The sequence below is a fragment of the Bufo bufo genome, chromosome 5 (assembly GCF_905171765.1).
Source record: "Bufo bufo chromosome 5, aBufBuf1.1, whole genome shotgun sequence".
In the NCBI taxonomy this organism is placed as follows: Eukaryota; Metazoa; Chordata; class Amphibia; order Anura; family Bufonidae; genus Bufo; species Bufo bufo.
In genome coordinates this window covers 37,893,782-37,917,617 of record NC_053393.1, presented here as the reverse complement: position 1 = coordinate 37,917,617, position 23,836 = coordinate 37,893,782, and the positions used below count along the sequence as shown (strand labels likewise).

General features: G+C 45.8%; 1 protein-coding gene across 4 annotated transcripts in view; it reads right to left on the bottom strand.

Annotated features, from left to right (window-relative positions):
• ASAP1 (ArfGAP with SH3 domain, ankyrin repeat and PH domain 1) overlaps positions 1 to 23,836 on the bottom strand; it is a 188,508-nt gene that overhangs the window by 104,019 nt on the left and 60,653 nt on the right. For all 4 annotated transcript variants that reach the window (XM_040431230.1, XM_040431226.1, XM_040431229.1 and 1 more), the window contains one exon: positions 21,512 to 21,638. In XM_040431230.1, coding sequence (XP_040287164.1) covers positions 21,512 to 21,638 — 127 coding nt within the window. The remainder of the gene's footprint in view (positions 1 to 21,511; positions 21,639 to 23,836) is intronic.

The window sequence follows — 23,836 nt, the reverse complement described above, 5'->3', positions numbered from 1 at the left end:
AATACCCTGCACAGTGACATCCATACACGTACTGCATGGTTGGTTGGCACTACCCGCCATCAAGGTAAAATCATGGGAAAGGCTTTTAACCCTTTTAGTCGCAACTCCAGATTAGTTCTGCAGTGCAAGACACCAGCGGGCAGCTGATTAGGGCGAAGTCACACATTGCAGATTTGTTGCGGACATTTCTGCGACTGTCTCATTCAGGTGAAAGGAGCTTGTAACCATCCACGTGCTTGCTGCAAAAATAACCCCACGGAGACATAGAAAAGGGAGAGATTTCTGCAACAAATCTGCCGTGTGTGAATACGCCCTTATGTCACAGCCATGAGACCACCGAGAGGGAGCGGAAAACGAAATATTGTATATCCTCAGAGGAATCTGCCAAGGAAACACAAGGAATCTTCCAAGACTCCGTCATCGAGATTTTTTTATTATTTTTTTTTTGTTTGAGAAGCAGATCAGAAAGATGTGAGGACTGGATAGTGTGGAGGACGGAGCCTCCGAGCCGGGGGGAGAGATGGAAGGAGAGACAGAGATAGACCGGTAGATAGATAGATAGACCGGTAGATAGATAGATAGATAGACCGGTAGATAGATAGATAGATAGATAGATAGATAGATAGATAGATAGATAGATAGAAATATGAGAGAGAGAGAGAGAAATATGAGATAGATAGATAGATAGATAGATAATAGATAGATAGATATAAGATAGATAGATAGATAGATAGATAGATAGATGATAGATAGATAGATAATAGATAGATAGATATAAGATAGATAGATAGATAGATAGATAGATAGATAGATAGATAGATAGATAGGAGATACAGTGGGGGAAATAATTATTTGACCCCTCACTGATTTTGTAAGTTTGTCCAATGACAAAGAAATGAAAAGTCTCAGAACAGTATCATTTCAATGGTAGGTTTATTGTAACAGTGGCAGATAGCACATCAAAAGGAAAATCGAAAAAATAACTTTAAATAAAAGATAGCAACTGATTTGCATTTCATTGAGTGAAATAAGTATTTGAAACCCTCTAACAAAAAAAGACTTAATACTTGGTGGAAAAACCCTTGTTTGCAAGCACAGAGGTCAAAACGTTTCTTGTAATTGATGACCAAGTTTGCGCACTTTTTAGGAGGAATGTTGGTCCACTCCTCTTTGCAGATCATCTCTAAATCCCTAAGGTTTCGAGGCTGTCTCTGTGCAACTCTGAGCTTGAGCTCCCTCCATAGGTTTTCGATTGGATTAAGGTCCGGAGACTGACTAGGCCACTCCATGACCTTAATGTGCTTCTTCTTGAGCCACTCCTTTGTTGCCTTTGCTGTATGTTTTGGGTCATTTGTCGTGCTGGAACACCAACCACGACCCATTTTCAGTTTCCTGGCAGAGGAAGAGGTTGTCGCTCAGGATTTCACGATACATGGCTCCGTCCATTTCCCGTTTATGCGAATAAGTTGTCCTGTGCCCTTAGCAGAAAAACACCCCCCAAAGCAAAATGTTTCTCACCCCCATGCTTGACGGTGGGGACGGTGTTTTGGGGGTCATAGGCAGCATTTTTCTTCCTCCAAACACAGCGAGTTGAGTTAATGCCAAAGAGCTCTATTTTGGTCTCATCAGACCACAGCACCTTCTCCCAGTCACTCTCTGAATCATTCAGGTGTTCATTGGCAAACTTCAGACGGGCCTGCACATGTGCCTTCCTGAGCAGGGGGACCTTGCGAGCCCTGCAGGATTTTAATCCATTGGCGGTGTAATGTGTTTCCAATGGTTTTCTTGGTGACTGTGGTCCCTGCTAATTTGAGGGTCATTAACTAACTCCTCCCGTGTAGTTCTAGGATGCTTTTCACCTTTCTCAGAACCATTGACACCCCACGAGGTGAGATCTTGCGTGGAGCCCCCAGAGCGAGTCGATTGATGTTCATTTTGTGCTCCTTCCATTTTCGAACAATCGCACCAACAGTTGTCACCTCTCTCCCAGCTTCTTGCTAATGGTTTTGTAGCCCATTCCAGCCTTGTGCAGGTCTACAATTTTGTCTCTGACATCTTGGACAGCTCTTTGGTCTTTCCCATGTTGGAGAGTTTGGAGTCTGCTTGATTGATTGATTCTGTGGACAGGTGTCTTTTATACAGGTGACTAGTTAAGACAGGTGTCCTTAATGAGGGTGACTAATTGAGTAGAAGTGTCTAACCACTCTGTGGGAGCCAGAACTCTTAATGGTTGGTAGGGGTTCAAATACTTATTTCACTCAATGAAATACAAATCAGTTGCTATCTTTTATTTAAAGTTATTTTTTCGATTTTCCTTTTGATGTGCTATCTGCCACTGTTACAATAAACCTACCATTGAAATGATACTGTTCTGAGACTTTTCATTTCTTTGTCATTGGACAAACTTACAAAATCAGTGAGGGGTCAAATAATTATTTCCCCCACTGTAGATGATAGATAGATAGATAGATAGATAGATAATAGATAGATATGAGATAGATAGATAATAAATAGATAATAGATAATAGATAGATAGATAAATAGATAAATAGATAGATAATAGATAGATAGATAGATAGATAATAAATAGATATTAGATAATAGATAGATAGATAGATAGATAGATAGATAATAGATAGATAGATAGATAGATAGATAATAAATAGATAATAAATAGATAGATAGATAATAGATAGATGATAAATAGATAATAGATAATAGATAGATAATAAATAGATAATAGATAATAGATAGATAATAAATAGATAATAGATAATAGATAGATAGATAGATGATAGATAGATAGATGATAGATAATAGATAGATGATAGATAGATAGATAGATAATAGATAGATAGATAGATAGATAATAGATGATAGATAATAGATAGATAAAGTTAGATAGATAGATAGATAATAGATAGATATAATAGATAGATAGATAGATAGATAGATAGATAGATAGATAGATAGATAGATGATAGATAGATAGAGATAGATAATAGATAGATAGATAATAGATAGATAGATAGATAGATAGATAGATAGATAGATGATAGATGATAGATAGATATACTGCACATAGATTTGGATTTTAGTTGAGTGATGATTAGGAATCGGAGACCCGCGGTATATAGAGCACTCATACATACACACGTCATATATACAGTATATATCCTCCTTCTTCCATCACCCGCTCTCTGCTGGGGTCACATTTCTCGGACCTCTCGTGAGATCTCTTCTCTGCTCTCGGGGGGTTTCGTCTTCCTTTGTCCTGTCAGGCTGCAGCGTCTAGCAATCAATTATTCTGCCGGTAATTATGGCCACAAAGAAGGGCTCCCTGGGACCCGGCAGAGGACTGAAGACTCCATCTTCTATATAACAGCAGCCATGATGCTAATGTGAACAGAGCCGAGCCCTCAGACTGCGCCGTCGGCGCCTGAACGTGTCACCTTGCTGCGGAGCATTGAGACGTCGCGCCTATAACAGCAACGTCAGAGCAAAAATACTAAACGCAGCTGCGGGTGTGTCCAGTGAAATCGCCTGGGCTTCCCAGGATTGTAAGAAGGGTCTTATTTGTCTCCCGGGAATGGCGCCACTCTTATCTGCTGGCGGTCTCTGGTATTGCAGCTGTACTCGGTTATATGGCGTTGAGCTGCAATACCACACATAGGCAAAAGCAGAGAAAATAAAGCAGACCCTTTTCTCTAACCCTGGATCAAGGATCAGCTGCTGTAATACTACAACTCCCAGCATGCACACTTACTCGGCTGTTCTTGTAACTCCTGTAGAAGTGAAAGGAGGATTCTGGGAGTTGTAGTTTCAGAACAGCCGGAGGTTGCTGATCCCTGCCCTAAGAGGATGCCTTTACCAGAGACCAGCAGAATTTTGAATGCAGCTCTAGCTGTGACTGGAGTATAAAACATAAGGAAAGCAAACCAAGTCAGGCTCAGCCTTAAATCGGGCAATCAAGAAGGAGAGAAAAAAGTATTCACCCCCCCTCCACTTCTCAATCACGTGCATTTTGACCATGAAAAGCTCCGGCTGGCAAAAGAGGGAGAGAAAAAAATAAAATACTTTCCAGCAGTCGACAGGTCTAATCCTCGCCGTCATGTGATGATCCTTCGCAGCGTCCAGCAGATTTTGTTTTCCCGGCAGCACGTCTGTCTTTTATTACGCGCGGCCCCTGCCAATGATTATCCCGGAGACGTATGCAAATGAGAAAAACAAAGGCTGAAGCGGCGGACAAGCGAGCGTGGCCCCCTCGGCGCAGGTCACGTGACAGCAGAGGCGTAATCAAAGGATCCTGGGCCCCAATGTTAAAACCTGGAACAGGAGCCCCCACTGCCATGTGCCATTTATAATACTGCCATCCCCTCTGCTTTAGTGAAATGACAGTTCCGGACCATCACGTCCTAGAACACAGCATTGTGCTGCTCCTCTGTTATTCCTCCTGGAAATGTAAGATCGAACTGACAACCATTGACATTCTTCTTCTGAAAGAGGCGCGCCCCTGCAAAATGGGTCCTTGACTGGACAAAGAATGGAAACATCCAGGGGTCAATTCGTTCATGACATTTCTCGGAGGAATAACAGAGGAACGACACAAAGCAAAGTGATGAGAAAAGATCTTCCAGGGGAATATTAAAAGTATTTAAGAAAACAGGCATGTCATGAAATTCAAAAAGGTCCGCAACTTTCTGACATGCTTTGTGTTTCCATTCGGCACTGTTAGCAGCTTCTCTGCTTGCTGTCAGTGAATTGTGGCAGACCATATATTGTTTTGATGTACCCGGTCCCGGACGACCCTGGGTAAGTTAGACTGAGTTCACATCTCTGCTGCACCGCTATATACTGTGAGCGTTTTTTTTTGTCCATACAGTAATTACAGAGGAGACACAATAAAAACATGTAATTAGAAAAACAGTAAATCACGAGCAAAGTGCAGGAGATTTTTAAGGAAAAAAAAACGTAGCGTAACGTGACCTGCGGGGCCGATTTGAGATCTGCGGCATGTCAGTCAGTGTATGCCAAGAATCTCCCCAGCGGATTTCAGAGAGTGTGAAGTACGCTGGCTTTTCCGCTGCAAAAAACCGCGGTATTTGTTGAGGTTCTTGCGGCAGAAATACAGTAAAAACCGTTGATTCTTACGCTGTGTTCGCAGTCACGTGCGGATATAGCCTTAGTGTTTGGATTCCATACAATTATAGCAGATTCTTAGCTCTGAGGAGGACTGGGTCAGAAGAGGCTTTCAGCATCTTGATATAAAACAAGAACGCTGCTATTCACTGACAGCAATCAGAGCTGTGACAAACTGAAATGAAAAAAGTATGTAAGAAAGATGCCGAATTTTTCTTTATACAATTATTGAGATTTGAAATGTATTAACATAAAAGTAAAAAAAAAAAATCTTCACGATCATTCAGTTAGGCGTTCCAGATCTCCGGCAGAGAACAGCCTGTCGGAGTTCTCTGGATCCGGAATGTCCGCCGGCCTCATCAACTATAATGGGGTCCAGCGGAGATCCGGCCGCAATCCGGCAAATATGCCGAGAATCGGCCAGACAGAAACTGCTGCACGCTGCGGCTTGTGTCCGGCCGCTCACAATGCCTCATGCATTCAGTTTACATTCAGTTTTTTTGCGTTCCGTATACGGAACCATTCATTTCAATGGATCAGCAAAAAAAACGGAAGGTACTCCGTATGCCTTCCGGTTTCCGTTCAAAGATAGAACATGTCCTATTATTGCATAACGGACAAGGACAGTACTGTTCTATCAGGGGCCAGCTGTTCCGTAAAAAACGGAATGCTCACAGATGTCATCCGTATTTTTTGCGGATCCGTCTTTTGGAGACCGCAAAATACTGAAAGAGCCATACGGTCGCGTGCAAGAGGCCTTAGTGATACCTGTAGCTGGTTATTTAGTTATACACATGGTTAGCTAGTTATACTTGTGAATTTATAGTAGTTATAATAGTTATACTCTCCATTTACTAGTTATAGTCGCCATTGTGAATACCGGTAATAATCGCCATTAGCTAGTTACACTCGTCATTACCTAGTCATACTCGCCACTAGTTAGTTATACTCGCCACTAGTTAGTTATACTCGCCACTAGTTAGTTATACTTTTGATTAGCTAGCTCATGTGGTAAATACAGCCTAGTCAATGGAACTGCAATACCAAACACAGCCCACAGACAGGGACAGCGCTGTTTCGGAAAGCAGCCATGTTTTCCTAATCCTGCACAGCCTGTTTAATTGGTCGTCAACCCCTTCATTAGGATCATCTCATGTTATGCTCAAGTCACAAACAGAGCAGCATTCAAAATTCGGCTGTCTGCCCGTTAACTCTCGGGCTGCACGGAAGCACCTCTTTCCTCAGCCTCCTGCCAATTCAGCATGTACGCAGCAGTGGAGCATTGTGCGAGATGTAGTGCACCGAAAAAAGTCAAGTCTCCCATCATGCAATGCACCAGGGAACAACACATTATTATGAGCTCCTAGTTACGACTGTTACGTTTTTGGCTGTTGCATTCCACGTGGCAGCTCACAGGTTTCGGAATGCAGCTTTGGATGTGAATGGAGAAGAAGTTCATGTGTTCCAATGTAAACGTCCTGCCTCCCCTTCTGCCGCACATGTCACAATGTTTGCAAAATGCAACGGCAGCGCTCGCTGGTAACATGTTGTCACGCAATCTGTGTGGTGACAGCAACAAAAACAACGTAACGGATCCAATATGGTTGAGAAAACACAACAACCACTGTTACCAGAAGCTGTGTGTGCATACAGCTCTTATGCAACCTTATGGGTCTCCATGACGACAAACAAACCCCCGTGTCCTCTGATCCTGTGGTCCGCTCCCTCCTCTACTGTATATGGGAGAAACGCATGACCGCAGGATCAGACTAAAAGAGGTTTTGTTTGTAGTCTGTAACCATGGAGACACATACGTCGGCACTAGGGCTGCTCACAGATAGTAGTAGGAGATTTTTAACTACTTTCAGACCAGCGCTTTTGCTGGATCCGCCTTGGATCAGTAAAATCGCTTCCGTCATAATAATAAAACCGTCTGCATCCAATATGAACAGATCCGGTTGTATTATCATTAACATAGCCCAGACGGATCCGTCTCTAAAACCATTTCTGTGTCAGAGAAAACGGATCCGTCTCCTTTGACTTAGGGCTCATGCACACAAACGTTTTTTTCTTTCCGTGTCCGTTCTGGGTTTTTTTGCAGACCGTATACAGAACCATTCATTTCAATGGGTCCGCAAAAAAAAAAACTAGAGTTACTCCGTGTGAATTCCGTTTCTGTATTTCCGTTTTGCCCAAAAATAGAACATGTCCTATTATTGTCCGCATTACGGACAAGGACAGTACTGTTCTACTAGGGGCCAGCTGTTCCGTTCTGCAAAATAAGGAATGCACACGAACGTCATCCGTATTTTTTTGCAGACCGCAAGATACATATGGTCGTGTGAACAAGCCCTTACATTGGGTGTCATGACGGATCCGTCTTGCTCCGCATCCCAGGACGCACTCAGAAACGCTGCTTGCGACGCTTTTGTGTGCGTCATGGGAACGCAGTGAAAGGGAACGGAATGCATTCTGGAGCGCTCCGTTCCCTTCAGTTCAGTTTTGTCCCCATTGACAATGAATGGGGACAAAACGGAAGCGTTTTCCTCCGCTATTGAGACCCGATGACGGATCTCAATAGCGGAAAGGGAAAACGCTAGTGTGAAAGTAGCCTTAGACGCATGGGGGCGATTCAAACCGCGTCCTTCTCCTGCTCCCCATACCAGACACATGATACAGAAAGAATGTGCTGCCGAGCGCACATGTAACAGGTCAGCCCGTGTCATAAAGATCTTTAAAGATCTCCATTAGTGATTCCCCCCTCGAATTTTAGTTCAAAACCACACAGAAATATATTTTGGGGTATGCCACACCATTGTAAAACACTCTCTAAACCAAGTGGGATCTGTTGCACGATTCATCCTGGTCTTTCCGGTCCATGAACAGAATGCAAACATGACAGTAAAGACTGACACAGCAGCCGGAGAGAAAGTAAAGTGATAAACGTGTACAGGTTAAAACCAACTAAAAACCATCTACGGGAAAGTAAAGGCGTCTGAAGACGTAAAGAGCAGAAAGCCTGGACTTCTCTCCATGGTCACATTCCTCACGATGTAGCAGAGCCAGGAGATGTGTGGGAGATGTGACACATGCTTCCTGTGATGTCTTCTGCCTGCCCATGACAAGTGCGCCAGCGCTACAGCGTGACGGAGGGAGCCACGAGTTGTTTTTCTTGGCCACCGAGCTGGCAGATGACAAGCGTGGCTGAGGATACACATCCCCAGCGCCCAGGCTTCCTCCTCTATAAATAATTCCTGCGCTGTGCCAACGCGATGGCGAGCTCTGCTACCTGCTCTACCCAACCCCCGGAGGGATCTAAAATTAACGCAATGTCCAATATCGTAACTAAGTCATCCCAGATGGATTGTGTAGGTTTGCATTAAGGAACGTACAGTCTTGTGAAAAAATTAGGACACCCTTTGAAAGCATGTGGTTTTTTGTAACATTTTTAATAAATGGTTATTTCATCTCCGTTTCAACAATACAGAGAGATTAAAGTAATCCGACTAAACAAAGAAAACTGAAGAAAAGTCTTTTCAAGATCTTCTGTAAATGTCATTCTACAAAAATGCCTATTCTAACTGAGGAAAAAGATAGGACAACCCTTGCCCCTAATAGCGAGTGTTACCTCCTTTGGCTGAAATAACTGCAGTGAGACGGTTCTTGTAGCCATCTACCAGTCTTCGACATCGGTCTGAGGAAATTTTACCCCACTCCTCAATGCAGAACTTTTTTCAGCTGTGAGATGTTTGAGGGGTTTCTTGCACGTACAGCCCTTTTCAAGTCACCCCACAGCATCTCAATGGGATTCAAATCTGGACTTTGACTTGGCCATTCCAGGACTCTCCATTTCTTCTTTTTCAGCCAATCTTTGGTTGATTTACTAGTATGTTTTGGGTCATTGTCATGTTGCATGGTCCAGTTCCGCTTCAGCTTTAATTTTCTAACTGATGGTCTCACATGTTCTTCAAGCACCTTCTGATACACAGTAGAATTCATCGTGGATTCTATGATGGTGAGCTGACCAGGTCCTGCTGCAGCAAAGCAGCCCCAAACCATGACACTTCCACCTCCATGCTTCACAGTTGGTATGAGGTTCTTTTCTTGGAATGCTGTGTTTGGTTTACGCCAAACATGTCCTCTGCTGTTGTGTCCAAATAATTCAATTTGGACTCATCTGTCCAAAGAACATTATTCCAGAAGTCCTGGTCTTTGTCAACTTTATCGCTGGCAAATGTCAGTCTGGCCTCGATGTTTCTCTTGGAAAGCAAAGGTTTCCTCCTTGCACACCTCCCATGCAAGTTAAACTTGTACAGTCTCTTTCTGATTGTAGAGGCATGTACTTCTACATCAACAGTAGCCAGAGCCTGCTGTAGTTCTCGAGATGACACTTTAGGGTTTTTGGATACCTCTTTTAGCATCTTGCGGTCTGCTCTTGGGGTGAACTTGCTGGGGCGACCAGTCCTGGCATGTTGGCAGTTGTTTTGAAAGCCCTCCACTTGTAGACTATCTTCCAACAGTGGAATGGCTGATTTCAAAATCTTTTGAGATCTTTTTAAATCCCTTCCCAGACTCATAGGCTGCTACAATCTTTTTTCTGAAGTCCTCTGACAGCTCTTTTGCTCTCACCATGGTGCTCACTCTCACTTCAACAGTCAGGAGCACACCAAACTAAATGTCTGAGGTTTAAATAGGGCAAGCCTCATTCAACATGCAGAGTAACGATCTACTAATTATGTGCACCTGGTGTGATATACCTGTGTGAGATCTGAGCCAATTTAAGAGGGAATACATGTGAGGGTGTCCTATCTTTTTCCTCAGTTAGAATAGGCATTTTTGTAGAATGACATTTACAGAAGATCTTGAAAAGACTTTTCTTCAGTTTTCTTTGTTTAGTTGGATTACTTTAATCTCTCTGTATTGTTGAAACGGAGATGAAATACCCATTTATTAAAAATGTTACAAAAAACCACATGCTTTCAAAGGGTGTCCTAATTTTTTCACATGACTGTATATTCACTAAAGTGATCCGAAAATAAAGCTCTCTCCCCCTCGGTGTACAGATTGTTCTCCGTCTTCCATTTTTACCCTTTTTGTCTTGCTTTACCCTGAAGGTGATACCGAGCACAGACTGCGGCCTCCGTGGGAGGGGCGTGAAACAAGTCTGTGCAGCGTGGAGGGGCAGTGCATTGTACGGCACACGGATATAGGCCGCTTTTACACGATTCTGGGCCATAACGATGGCTGATCAATGGGTGCTTGTTTAAAAGGTCTTAACAGGGAACAATGGAAAGTTTATGTGGTGGGGGAGGAATGATCGTTATTACAATCATTCATTCCCCATACTTTTACATTGTATAGGGAGCACGTTCCACTGTCATTTCCATGCCCCCTTAAACGATCAGATTGGCCAACAAATATGCATTTTCTCATTTGTTGGCTGGTCAACGGAAGATTTACGCGGGACGAACGAGCATTTGCATAAATGTTCATTCCCCAAACCTGGCCCAAGTAGAAAAAGAAGCCCTGAAGGTGGTCATGCCCAGAATTCTTACCATCGTCTCAAGTCACCTTAATATTAGTGTCCCCACAAGGGTCAGCCAAAGACCATCCAACCAGAAAAAGAGGGGTCTAGCACTGCTACCACCAGCCAAGTGCCCCACCCCACAGGGGTCCGCTTCAGAGGCCCCCCACACAAGCTCTGGTCATAGGATACCCTGAAGACCAGCCACGAGGAGCAGCCAGTGAACCCCTCCCACGAGGAGCAGCCAGTAAACCCCTCCCACGAGGAGCAGCCAGTAAACCCCTCCCACGAGGAGCAGCCAGTAAACCCCTCCCACGAGGAGCCGACACTGAGCCTCACAAGAAGCAGCCATCAAACTTACCAAGGAGCAGCCATCGAATCAGCCTCCCCAAGGAGCAGCCATCACCTCTCCGCCCAGGGAGGCCGGCCATCAAACCAGCCCCAGGGAGGCCGGCCATCAAACCAGCCCCAGGGAGGCCGGCCATCAAACCAGCCCCAGGGAGGCCGGCCATCAAACCTTCCCCAGGGAGGCCGGCCATCAAACCTTCCCCAGGGAGGCCGGCCATCAAACCTTCCCCAGGGAGGCCGGCCATCAAACCTTCCCCAGGGAGGCCGGCCATCAAACCTTCCCCAGGGAGGCCGGCCATCAAACCTTCCCCAGGGAGGCCGGCCATCAAACCTTCCCCAGGGAGGCCGGCCATCAAACCTTCCCCAGGGAGGCCGGCCATCAAACCTTCCCCAGGGAGGCCGGCCATCAAACCTTCCCCAGGGAGGCCGGCCATCAAACCTTCCCCAGGGAGGCCGGCCATCAAACCTTCCCCAGGGAGGCCGGCCATCAAACCTTCCCCAGGGAGGCCGGCCATCAAACCTTCCCCAGGGAGGCCGGCCATCAAACCTTCCCCAGGGAGGCCGGCCATCAAACCTTCCCCAGGGAGGCCGGCCATCAAACCTTCCCCAGGGAGGCCGGCCATCAAACCTTCCCCAGGGAGGTCGGCCATCAAACCCCTCAAAAAGTAGGCATCAAACCTCCCCAAAGGAGCAGCCATCAGTCCCACACAAGGACCAGCTATCGAAATTAACCTGCACCAGATTGTCTCCAGAGCCGCCCACAAGGACCGCTGACAGTAGTCACACACGGGCTCATCTGCCACATAAGATGACACCAGTATTATAAATGGCACATAGTAGGTGGGGGCCCTACCGTGTGCTTCAGGTTACACCTCTGTGTGCCCCCTTCCGCCAACAGAGGCCAGACACATGTCCTTATATCCCTATACCCTTACATCCCCAAATATCAGCCAGGAAAACAAGAACGGGCACAGGATAAAGTCACTTCTGCCAGGACAGCGGCACCAGGGTGCAGATGAGGCACCATTGCTTCAGTCACAGACAGCAGTACCCATCTGGGCAGCCCCTGCCAATGTTATAAACTGTACGACTGTCTCTTTAAAGCGCCGCGGGGCCCGGGAATATATTAGAATAGAGACAGGTCTAACAGTTTAAGCAATGCACACCAGGCGCATAGTGAAGGAATGCGCGGATCCTGTGTCGCCCCCATCGCCGGGCTCCCTGGGGCGGCTGAGGATGACGCACCGGCTCCAGTTTACCTGTACATTACACCGTGGCCTACATTCTGCACAAAGGATTCGTCTCAAGATTGGTGCAATCAGGGACAAAGACCAGAGCTGTAAGCACTACGAAGCCTCTGCTCAGAGACAGAGAAGTCTGTACACAGTATAACGGCACATATACCGCAGCGCTGTACACAGAACATACCCCTGGAGAAACACACCCTAGGGCCAATGTTATGTAAGTCTATGAACGGAGCTCACCTCTGTATTACACAGCCCGTTGCGGCAGACGATCGCCTGCTCGCTAGTAAGGAAGACCGCTGCTATTACATGCAGAGATCTCCTCCGTAGCATGAGGAGGAGCGACCGCTACGCCATGGCTGTATAGTGGTCTGCCGGCGGCAGATCGCTATTTGACACCACAATCCCATCTGCAAACGATAATTTTTTAACATGTCAAAAGATTTGGATTGCCTTATCATCGAGCATTTGCTCATTCATCGGGTAATCGGGGGCAGTATTACACGGACAGATGATTGCTAACGTTAGCGATTATCTGAAGGAAAAATCGTGCAGAATAATACAGGCTTTAGACTCCAGAGCTGAATTCCCAATCCTGCAGGGTTTCATTCCTTCCTTGTTCAATATCTGCATTCTCAGACGAGGCACTGTACAGTCATCTGATGAAGGGAAAACTGACCAGCTTGGTGATTGTTTCTAATAACAATCAGCAGAACAGTGAGTGCAGCTCTGAAATAAGGTATACTACTGGTTACATCTCAGGATCAGTACAGGAGACGTACTGTATGTACAAAGTGACTCCACCAGCAGAATAGTGAGTGCAGCTCTGGGGTATAATACAGGATGTAACTCAGGATCAGTACAGGATAAGTAATGTAATGTATGTACACAGTGACTGCACCAGCAGAATAGTGAGTGCAGCTCTAGAGTATAATACAGGATGTAACTCAGGATCAGTACAGGATAAGTAATGTAATGTATGTACACAGTGACTCCACCAGCAGAATAGTGAGTGCAGCTCTGGGGTATAATACAGGATGTAACTCAGGATCAGTACAGGATAAGTAATGTAATGTATGTACACAGTGACTCCACCAGCAGAATAGTGAGTGCAGCTCTGGAGTATAATACAGGATGTAACTCAGGATCATTACAGGATAAGTAATGTAATGTATGTACACAGTGACTGCACTAGCAGAATAGTGAGTCCAGCTCTTAATACAGAATGTAACTCAGGATCAGTACAGGATAAGTAATGTAATGTATGTACACAGTGACTGCACCAGCAGAATAGTGAGTGCAGCTCTGGAGTATAATACAGGATGTAACTCAGGATCAGTACAGGATAATGTAATGTAATGTATGTACACAGTGACTCCACCAGCAGAATAGTGAGTGCAGCTCTGGGGTATATTACAGGATGTTACTCAGGATCAGTACAGGATAAGTAATGTAATGTATGTACACAGTGACTCCACCAGCAGAATAGTGAGTGCAGCTCTGGGGTATAATACAGGATGTAACTCAGGATCAGTACAGGATAATGTAATGTAATGTATGTACACAGTGACTGCACCAGCAGAATAGTGAGTGCAGCTCTGGAGTATAATACAGGATGTAACTCAGGATCAGTACAGGATAAGTAATGTAACACTGTCCTTTTATTATGTTACTCAAACTGAAGTGACAACCACTAACACAACCATTGCCTCTCTGCATTGTCCCACAGACCCTAAATGCCTTTTAGGATGGTAACCTTACATCCCCCTTGCTACTTTCCTGTCTCTTTACCGTGTCATTGTTCACTGCAATTCTAGCATTCAATTCATAAAGCAAAGATGTCAGGAAGAGGTCCTGAAGAATACAGTTTAAAGCTCTGTTGTGTGGGAGGACAGAGGTAAATGGTGACTGCCGTCAGGAAGTCATGCTGCATTTGTGGCTGCAATCTATAGGGTCGTCCTAGAACAGCAATTTAATGGTGAAGCCCCCAGGTCCTCCTCGTGCCCATTAGCCTGAGGTGAGATTTTCTAAAAGACAGAATCGCCAGTGTAAAAATCTGTACAGTGACCCCACAATGCACTGCAGCAAGGTGCAAGCGCCCTGGAGGCAAAGCATCATTAAAAATACAAAGACGACAACCTGAAAAAGCCTAAACCGCTGCCCTCTGCAAAACCCTCGCACCTGCCACCCACATATCCTGTCAGCGCGGCCCTGCACCCTGGTGAGACCGGGGGGGGGGGGGGGGGGGGGGACAACTCTCTAGTCATCAGCTGCTTTTAACTTTCTTACAACCCAATCATAGGATGTCCAAAAATAGAGGCCATAAATACACCCATTATAATATTCAGATGTATTTTTTATATGTTGCTCCCTGTTCTTTCCTATGTGTCAGTCCTTACTGCCACTCTGACATTCTATTCATTAACGCAGCAAGTTCAGCATGAGCAGAACACAAGTATACAGTGGTATATTGTGTATGTCTGGTCTCCCATCCTTGTATGCAACTGTATACGGACCACTCACTACTGTATCCCCCTCCGCCAAAGTGAATCAGTACAGAAGGTAAATTGGTTTTCCCATAAGAGCATCCCCTTTCATTGGGGTACGTGGATGTTATACAGGGGGTCCCCACACTGGGGACTAGATATAAGGATGCAAAAGGTGGACTTGGCTTTTAAACAAACCCTACTTAAAGGGGTTGCGCCAAAATTGAAACTTATCCTCTATCCAAATATCTGAATAGTAGGGGTCCGACTGGAGCGGAAAATGGAGCATGGGACCCTCGTGATCAGTGGAGGCCCCCACCAGTCAGATACTCATCCTACGTAGGGGGAATGAATTTCTATCTTGAAACACCTTTTGCATCCACATGTCTAGTCTTGACTACAAATCTCCTACCGTTTCGTGTCTACAGCTCCCATGCAGACCAATGGGTCTAAACGTGAGTCCCGAATTTGCATTAACAGAAAGTAGGGGAGAGATGGAAAGAAATATGACTTCAAGACCAGACTACACAGGGTTTGTTTGTAGTCTGTAACCATGGAGACCCATAGCTCTGCATAGGAACTGTATACACCAAAGAATGGACAAGTCTAAGTGCAGACTTGCTTCTCTTCATTTTTTTAGTGCAGCTGCATTGGAGCAATGGTTGGAAAGGTGGACCTTCCCCCTGTCAGCGTTCTCATTCATTTCAGTGTAAGGCACAGACATGATAATTAAGATATGAGACATATAAGGTAACGGGAAACAATCAGCAATGAAGACGCGAGTCGGGGCAGACAGACGATCTATAGGCACGTGTATACGTATCTATATCAATTCATACTGAAGAAATATTACGACACATATTTGCATCGCTTCTGATTATTAACGCCCCGCCGTGTCACCGATATTGGATCCACGGCTGCTGTTCACGGAGCTGAATGTCAGTGCAGAGGCAGCAACATCACCAGCGGTTTTTATAAAGAACCCCCAATTTTTCTGGAGTCCCCCTGCTACTTAGAGGACCAGACGCTGCTGTGTCACATCCCGGTGTCCCCCGTCTTTACCTCCTGAGCTTCATCCGGCTTATCTCCACCGCGCTGTAAGCGGCATTTGTAAGAGGAGTCACCTTGTGAGGATTCACTGCAGAAAACACATCACTAAGGGAGAAGACATGTACTGGGGGCAGGTATCCGGGCGTTCTGAAATCACACCCCAGATTACTGGGTCTATACTGAGATTTATGGCCTTTTACCCTTACTGTACTGGGAATGTATACATGTGCATGGAGAACCACACCGGCAATGTAAATGTGTATATGGAACTCCATAGGGAGTGAATACAGGCATGGAGAACTATACTGGGAGAACAGATGTGTATGGAGAATTATACTGGGAGTATATATGTGTGAGGAACTATACTGGAAGAACAGAACTGTATGGAGAATTATACTGGGAGCATCTACATGCATGGAGAACTATGCTGGGAGATCAGATGTGTGTAGAGAACTATACTGGGAGAACATATGTATATGGAGAATTATACTGGGAGCATCTACATGCATGGAGAACTATACTGGGAGATCAGATGTGTGTAGAGAACTATACTGGGAGAACATATGTATATGGAGAATTATACTGGTATATACATGTGGAGAACTATAGTGGGGAAATATATACTATATATACTCGTGGAGAACTATGAGAATATGTGCTTGTGGAGTATACTGGGAGTATATATATATATATATATATATATATATATTATATATATGGATATACTGGGGGAAGAAAAAAAAATAAAAAAAAATATATATATATAGTACATGAGTAGTAGTCCCACCAGTAGCCATGGCCACAGATTTCGCTGTGACTTTCAGACTGGTGCCCTCCTTCAGTGGCTACATTTCTTTATTAATCCCACCCTATGGTAGAGGGGACAATGACAAGTCAGGAGACAGGACAGTCACTTTAAGTTTGGTCGTCCGGTACTAATGGGGTTCATTTATCAAACTGGTTTAAAGTAGAACATAGAAACCAATCAGATTCCACCTTTCATTTTCCAAAGGAGTTGTGAAATATAAAAGGTAGAATCTGATTGGTTGCTATGGGCAACTAAGCCAGTTCTACTTTACACCAGTTTGATAAATGACCCCATAAGGCCTTAGCAACAAGTTCCAGATTCTTCATCACAATGCCAAGGGGAAACCTCTTTTATAAAATGTTATTCATCTGATTTTTAATGTAATTGTAATTTTTAAAAACCCCTAACAAAGAGGCTACCTGCACACGTTGCGGATTATGTACGCTTTCTTTTCTGTGCGGAAAAAATGCGGCATACTCCAGTACCAGAAGTTGCTGGTACTGGATTATGCTGCAAAATCTCATGTATACATTGCTTTTTTATCGTGTGGATTTAGAAACCCGCTGCAGTATAAAGCATGGGGAAAGCAGGAGTTACTGATCACAGCTGCGCTAAAATTCAGTTTCACCCAGAATATTCCTTTAAGAATAGCAACAACCCTGACAGAACGAGAGTATCAGACAGCAGAGGTGTATAGAGGGGTTGACAGTATATATCCTACCCTGTACCGGTAGCAGAATGCTGCTTTACGTGGAAACCCTCATATCACACCGCAGCGCATCCTTCTCCTTAATTGATTAGCGCCACGTTAATCCCTGCACCTATGAGGGAGGCGCCACTTCCATTACATTGCCCCAGGAATGAATACACAAGGAAATCCTCAATTCCGAAATCGGTTTGGCTGGCGTCTCCAGTGACACGTCCTTGAGGGACGTCTAATGAGGGATCTAATCAGCGCTCGCCCCCCGCTTTATATTTAAAAAGAGAAATCGCCGCCATACGCGCGACTCTAAAACCATTGGGTCCGAACAAAGAGATGTCTCCAGAACAGATACAGGTGACATGTGAGATCATTTCATCAGACGTCATCGATGAAGGGCCTCCTGCGCCGAGATCCCGTACGTGCGGTGTATACGTCTCTCAACATCCAGGAGAGTGAAACATTTCAGGATGCTGGGCTAGTCATATGTATAGTATACGTGGGCCCCATCCCCTAAACATATATATAGGTGCCTGATCTATGACATATATGGGTGACGGACTCATATACCAGACCCATCCTCTAAATCAGGGGTCAGCAACCTTCGGCACTTCAGCTGTTGTGAAACTACAATTCCCAGCATGCTCTAGTCATTTCTATGGGAGTTCTGAGACAAGCAGAGCAAGTATGCATGCTGGGAGTTGTAGTTTCATGTGAGCTGGAATGCTGGAGGTTGCCTATCCCTGCTCTAAATGCATACAGATAAAAGTCCCACCATAAAAAACGTACCAGAACCATACTGTAAATGGATACCCGACCCATCACATAAAGATATATAAGAACCGACCCCCCCCCCCCCCCATATAAACAAGTATAGATAATGGAGCCAATTCATAACTATATATAGGTACCAGGCCTATCACATATAGAGGCACCAGGCCCATCACATATAGAGGCACCAGGCCCATCACATATAGAGGCACCAGGCCCATCACATATAGAGGCACCAGGCCCATCACATATAGAGGCGCCAGGCCCATCACATATAGAGGCGCCAGGCCCATCACATATAGAGGCGCCAGGCCCATCACATATAGAGGCGCCAGGCCCATCACATATAGAGGCACCAGGCCCATCACATATAGAGGCACCAGGCCATCACATATAGAGGCACCAGGCCCATCACATATAGAGGCACCAGGCCCATCACATATAGAGGCACCAGGCCCATCACATATAGAGGCACCAGGCCCATCACATATAGAGGCACCAGGCCCATCACATATAGAGGCACCAGGCCCATCACATATAGAGGCACCAGGCCCATCACATATAGAGGCACCAGGCCCATCACATATAGAGGCACCAGGCCCATCACATATAGAGGCACCAGGCCCATCACATATAGAGGCACCAGGCCCATCACATATAGAGGCACCAGGCCCATCACATATAGAGGCACCAGGCCCATCACATATAGAGGCACCAGGCCCATCACATATAGAGGCACCAGGCCCATCACATATAGAGGCACCAGGCCCATCACATATAGAGGCACCAGGCCCATCACATATAGAGGCACCAGGCCCATCACATATAGAGGCACCAGGCCCATCACATATAGAGGCACCAGGCCCATCACATATAGAGGCACCAGGCCCATCACATATAGAGGCACCAGGCCCATCACATATAGAGGCACCAGGCCCATCACATATAGAGGCACCAGGCCCATCACATATAGAGGCACCAGGCCCATCACATATAGAGGCACCAGGCCCATCACATATAGAGGCGCCAGGCCCATCACATATAGAGGCGCCAGGCCCATCACATATAGAGGCGCCAGGCCCATCACATATAGAGGCGCCAGGCCCATCACATATAGAGGCGCCAGGCCCATCACATATAGAGGCGCCAGGCCCATCACATATAGAGGCGCCAGGCCCATCACATATAGAGGCGCCAGGCCCATCACATATAGAGGCGCCAGGCCCATCACATATAGAGGCACCAGGCCCATCACATATAGAGGAACCAGGCCCATCACATATAGAGGAACCAGGCCCATCACATATAGAGGCGCCAGGCCCATCACATATAGAGGCGCCAGGCCCATCACATATAGAGGCGCCAGGCCCATCACATATAGAGGCACCAGGCCTATCACATATAGAGGCACCAGGCCTATCACATACAGAGGCACCAGGCCTATCACATATAGAGGCACCAGGCCTATCACATACAGAGGGACCAGGCCTATCACATACAGAGGCACCAGGCCTATCACATATACAAACATGACCCGTCACATAAAGATATATAGGTACTGGCCTGATTACGTAAAGATATATAGATTCCGAAACTACTGTACCACTTAGGTTTCTTTTACTCGCCTGTGATAAGATGGTCAGTGGTTCATTTGTGAAGAATCTGTACTTGATCCATACGTCCGTTTTTTTTGTTATCCGTATTCTGCGGACACTGCTAGGTGGAATAATAATTTCCACAGCATCTCCTACCAGTGGTCCGTAAAAACTACGGACCAAACATGAATGACGGATCTTCAAAGGGGCGAGACCTGTAAAGGAAAGATGACTTACCTGCTTCCCGACGCCGTCTCCCCCCTCCTCAACCTGCGATGCTCCGCTGGGCTCCCTCGACGTCATGTGACCATTTGTCATTCGCCATCAGATCCCCATGCGTCATGTGACCAGGTATGTGAGAGGATCCGGTCTACCCCGTGGCCAGCGATTGGCTTCAAACTGAATGTTGACATTGAGGGAGCCCAGTAGAGCATCGCAGGTTGAGGAAGGGGGGGAAAACGGCGTCGGAAGCAGGCAAGTCATCTTTTCTTTACAGGTCAGGCCGATTGGGGGGGTTTGCCAAACCCCCCCTCCCCAATTCATGCACAACCTTTTTAATGTGTGTGAGGAATCCGTAATCACAGACAAAATACAGCACGTTTCTGTGGTACGTGTCAATGGGTGTGCGTGCAGTCCGCGGAGACCGTGACCAGCACACGTCCACCATTCCCCGACGTGTGAAAGAGACCTTAAAGATATGTAAGTACCGGACCCATAGCATAAACATATATACAGTAGGTACTGAATCCACCATAAAAACTCACATAAATAATAGAACTATCAAATATATATACCGGTATATATATATACTGGCACCATTATAAAAATGGTAGCTGACCCATGACTTATACATATATATCCACAGGAACCATCAAGTAAACATATATAGGTACCGACCCCATCATATAGGCACAGTGGAGACATTCTATATACTCTTATATATGTATGCCCATCATATATACACACAGGCACCGTCATATAAACATATATATATATTACAGTACATATACAGGCACCGAATATATATATATATTTGTGTGTGTACCATAAACATCCCATATACATGTATACATACTGGTACACATCATATATACATATATCAGTCCAGTACACATCATATATACATATATCAGTCCAGTACACATCACATATACATATATCAGTCCAGTACACATCATATATACATATATCAGTCCAGTACACATCACATATACATATATCAGTCCAGTACACATCACATATACATATATCAGTCCAGTACACATCATATATACATATATCAGTCCAGTACACATCATATACACATATATCAGTCCAGTACACATCATATATACATATATCAGTCCAGTACACATCATATATACATATATCAGTCCAGTACACATCATATATACATATATCAGTCCAGTACACATCATATACACATATATCAGTCCAGTACACATCAAATATACATATATCAGTCCAGTACACATCACATATACATATATCAGTCCAGTACACATCATATATACATATATCAGTCCAGTACACATCACATATACATATATCAGTCCAGTACACATCACATATACATATATCAGTCCAGTACACATCATATATACATATATCAGTCCAGTACACATCATATATACATATATCAGTCCAGTACACATCACATATACATATATCAGTCCAGTACACATCATATATACATATATCAGTCCAGTACACATCATATATACATATATCAGTCCAGTACACATCATATACACATATATCAGTCCAGTACACATCATATATACATTTGTAGGTCGCGGACCCATCACATATACATATACAGGTACCGCAGCGAGCGGTCTCTCACCTCTTCCAGCACGGTGATGGAGTTCCGGCAGCTCTGCAGTCTGGTGGTGAAGCTGGACGTGGTCGGGGAATTGTAATCCTCTGTGGTCTCGGAAATAAACTCTGACACCGCGATCTGATCCGGCATCCTAGCCATAGGGACAGGGGAAAAAACACAAGCAGATGAGGAAATGAGAAGCGAGAGAAGGTCCAGGAGGGGAGGGGAGCGAGGGAGGGGGGGGGGGGGGGGGGGGGGTGACCGAGAGATCCCTCAACAACCTACTGTACACAGCAAAATCTGGGAATGGGGGGGGGGCAGACAATGACTATCTGCAAACAAAACCTCCTTCATAGGAAAAATAACGGGAGCAAGATGGCAAAACCCCTCAATAGTCCTGGCTGATGGCAGAAACGCTGCGCCCAGATGCAATGCAGCACATCCTCAACATCGCCGCCGCCGCTGCTCCCCCGGGGGGGGGGGGGGGGGAACCGTGTGCATTAAACACATCCCGTTATCCGCACAGAGACCATTCCCGGTGACGTTGCAGCCGCAGCAGAGGCCGCGAAAGGTCAGGACGAGCTGCAGACTGCAAACCAGGAACAGGGAGGAAAAAGACAGAAAACGGGGCCATATGGGATTACTGCAGCTTTCAGGGCCAACAATGGAAAGTTACAGATGTAGCAGAGCTGGGGATGTTAGCCAGAGCTGCAGTGGGATGTTACGGGGCCACGGGCTGCAGTGAGGTATGCCTACATAGGACTGCAGGTAAACCCAATCTCAGAGGTTTAGCAGCGGGCTATGTCTGTCAGATGTAGCAGTGCCGAGTCTGTCATTTACTATACCACAATGAAGTGTTACATAGGACTGCAGGTATACCCTTTCTTGGATCAGAAGCACTGCAGCTGGGTTTGTCAGATGCAGCAGTGCCGAGCTTGCCAGAGGTAGCAGAGCTATATTTGTCATTTAGCATAACACATCAAGGCGTCCCATAGGACTGCAGGTAGACCAGATATCAGTGGCTCAACAGCAGGCTAGGTCTGTCACATGTAGCAGGGATGAGTTTGTCAGAGCCAGCAGAGCTTGCTATATTGGCTCTGTAAGCAGATGTAGTGGATACGGGAATGTCAGGTGTAGCTGAGCTATGTTTGTTATTTGGGATAGCACATCTTTGTATTACACAGGAATGCAGCAGACAGAACCCATCTCAGACCAGCAGGCTAGGTCCATCAGATGTAGCAGAGATGAGATGGTCACACAGAGCAGAGGTAGATTTGTTATTTTGCAGAACAAACCCAACATCTGAGGTTTTCTAGAGGGCCAGTACACTCCTGCCGTGTGGATGTAGAAATCCTCTGCGTGTCGATGTTGGTGCGGTTTTTGGTGTGGATTTCACCCTTTTCAAAGCAAGGGTAAAATCTGAGAAGAATCTGCATCAAAAACCGCAAGTATCCAATGCAGATTTGGTTAGATTTCGCGCACAAGCGCACAGAAATCTGCACGGAAATTTGTTCAGAATCCGCACCTGTGTGCAAGTAGCCAAAAGGGTAAGGTCCGGGGCAGAACGGAGGCACGGAACCCCGCGGAGGCACTCCGCATACACTACTTCTTTGCGGTGCGGAGGGACCACCGACCCATTCAAGTTGAATGGGTCTGGATCCGTCTGCAGAATCCGCACGGATGATGCCCGTGAATTGCGGCCGTGTGCATGAGCCCTAAATCAGAAGAGCTGTAGGGGGCTGTAATGGAGCCAAGAAAGTTGGGTGTGCTGAGGTGTTACAAAGGACTGCGGGTAAACTGGCACAGCGGGTGTGGGTGTCTCAGATGTATTGGTGCCGAGTTTGTCGGGGGCAGCATGGCTTGGTATGTCAGATGCAGCAGAGCTATGTTTGTCGTTAAGCATTACACTAGACCATACGGAAACCTTAACCCAATGCATAAATGCCTCATAGAGTTAAATGATAATCTTGGCTCTGCTACATCACATGACGCTACAGAAGGATGCACCCTGGCAGTGAAGGAGTTAAATCCCTTGCTTTGCCTTCCTAATGTGCAGAGAATTCCCATTCATTCTAATACAGAGAAGGGCACACAATGGGGAGCATTTCATGAATAGCAGCAGCCGGAGCCGAACCCTTCATGCATCACGTCCGTGGCAGCAGCTCCCATGTGCCCCCCTACCACGGGGTATGCCAGGGAAATCCCACAGATGACCTCTGTCTGCACAATGTCCTATCAGGGGGCGAACACGTCCACTCCCCCTATTAGAGTGAGCCCCTTCCACCGGATGCAAATGCGCCCCCCTATACGGTAAATGAAGAAGCCTGAGAGTCAGGTAGGAGACCTATT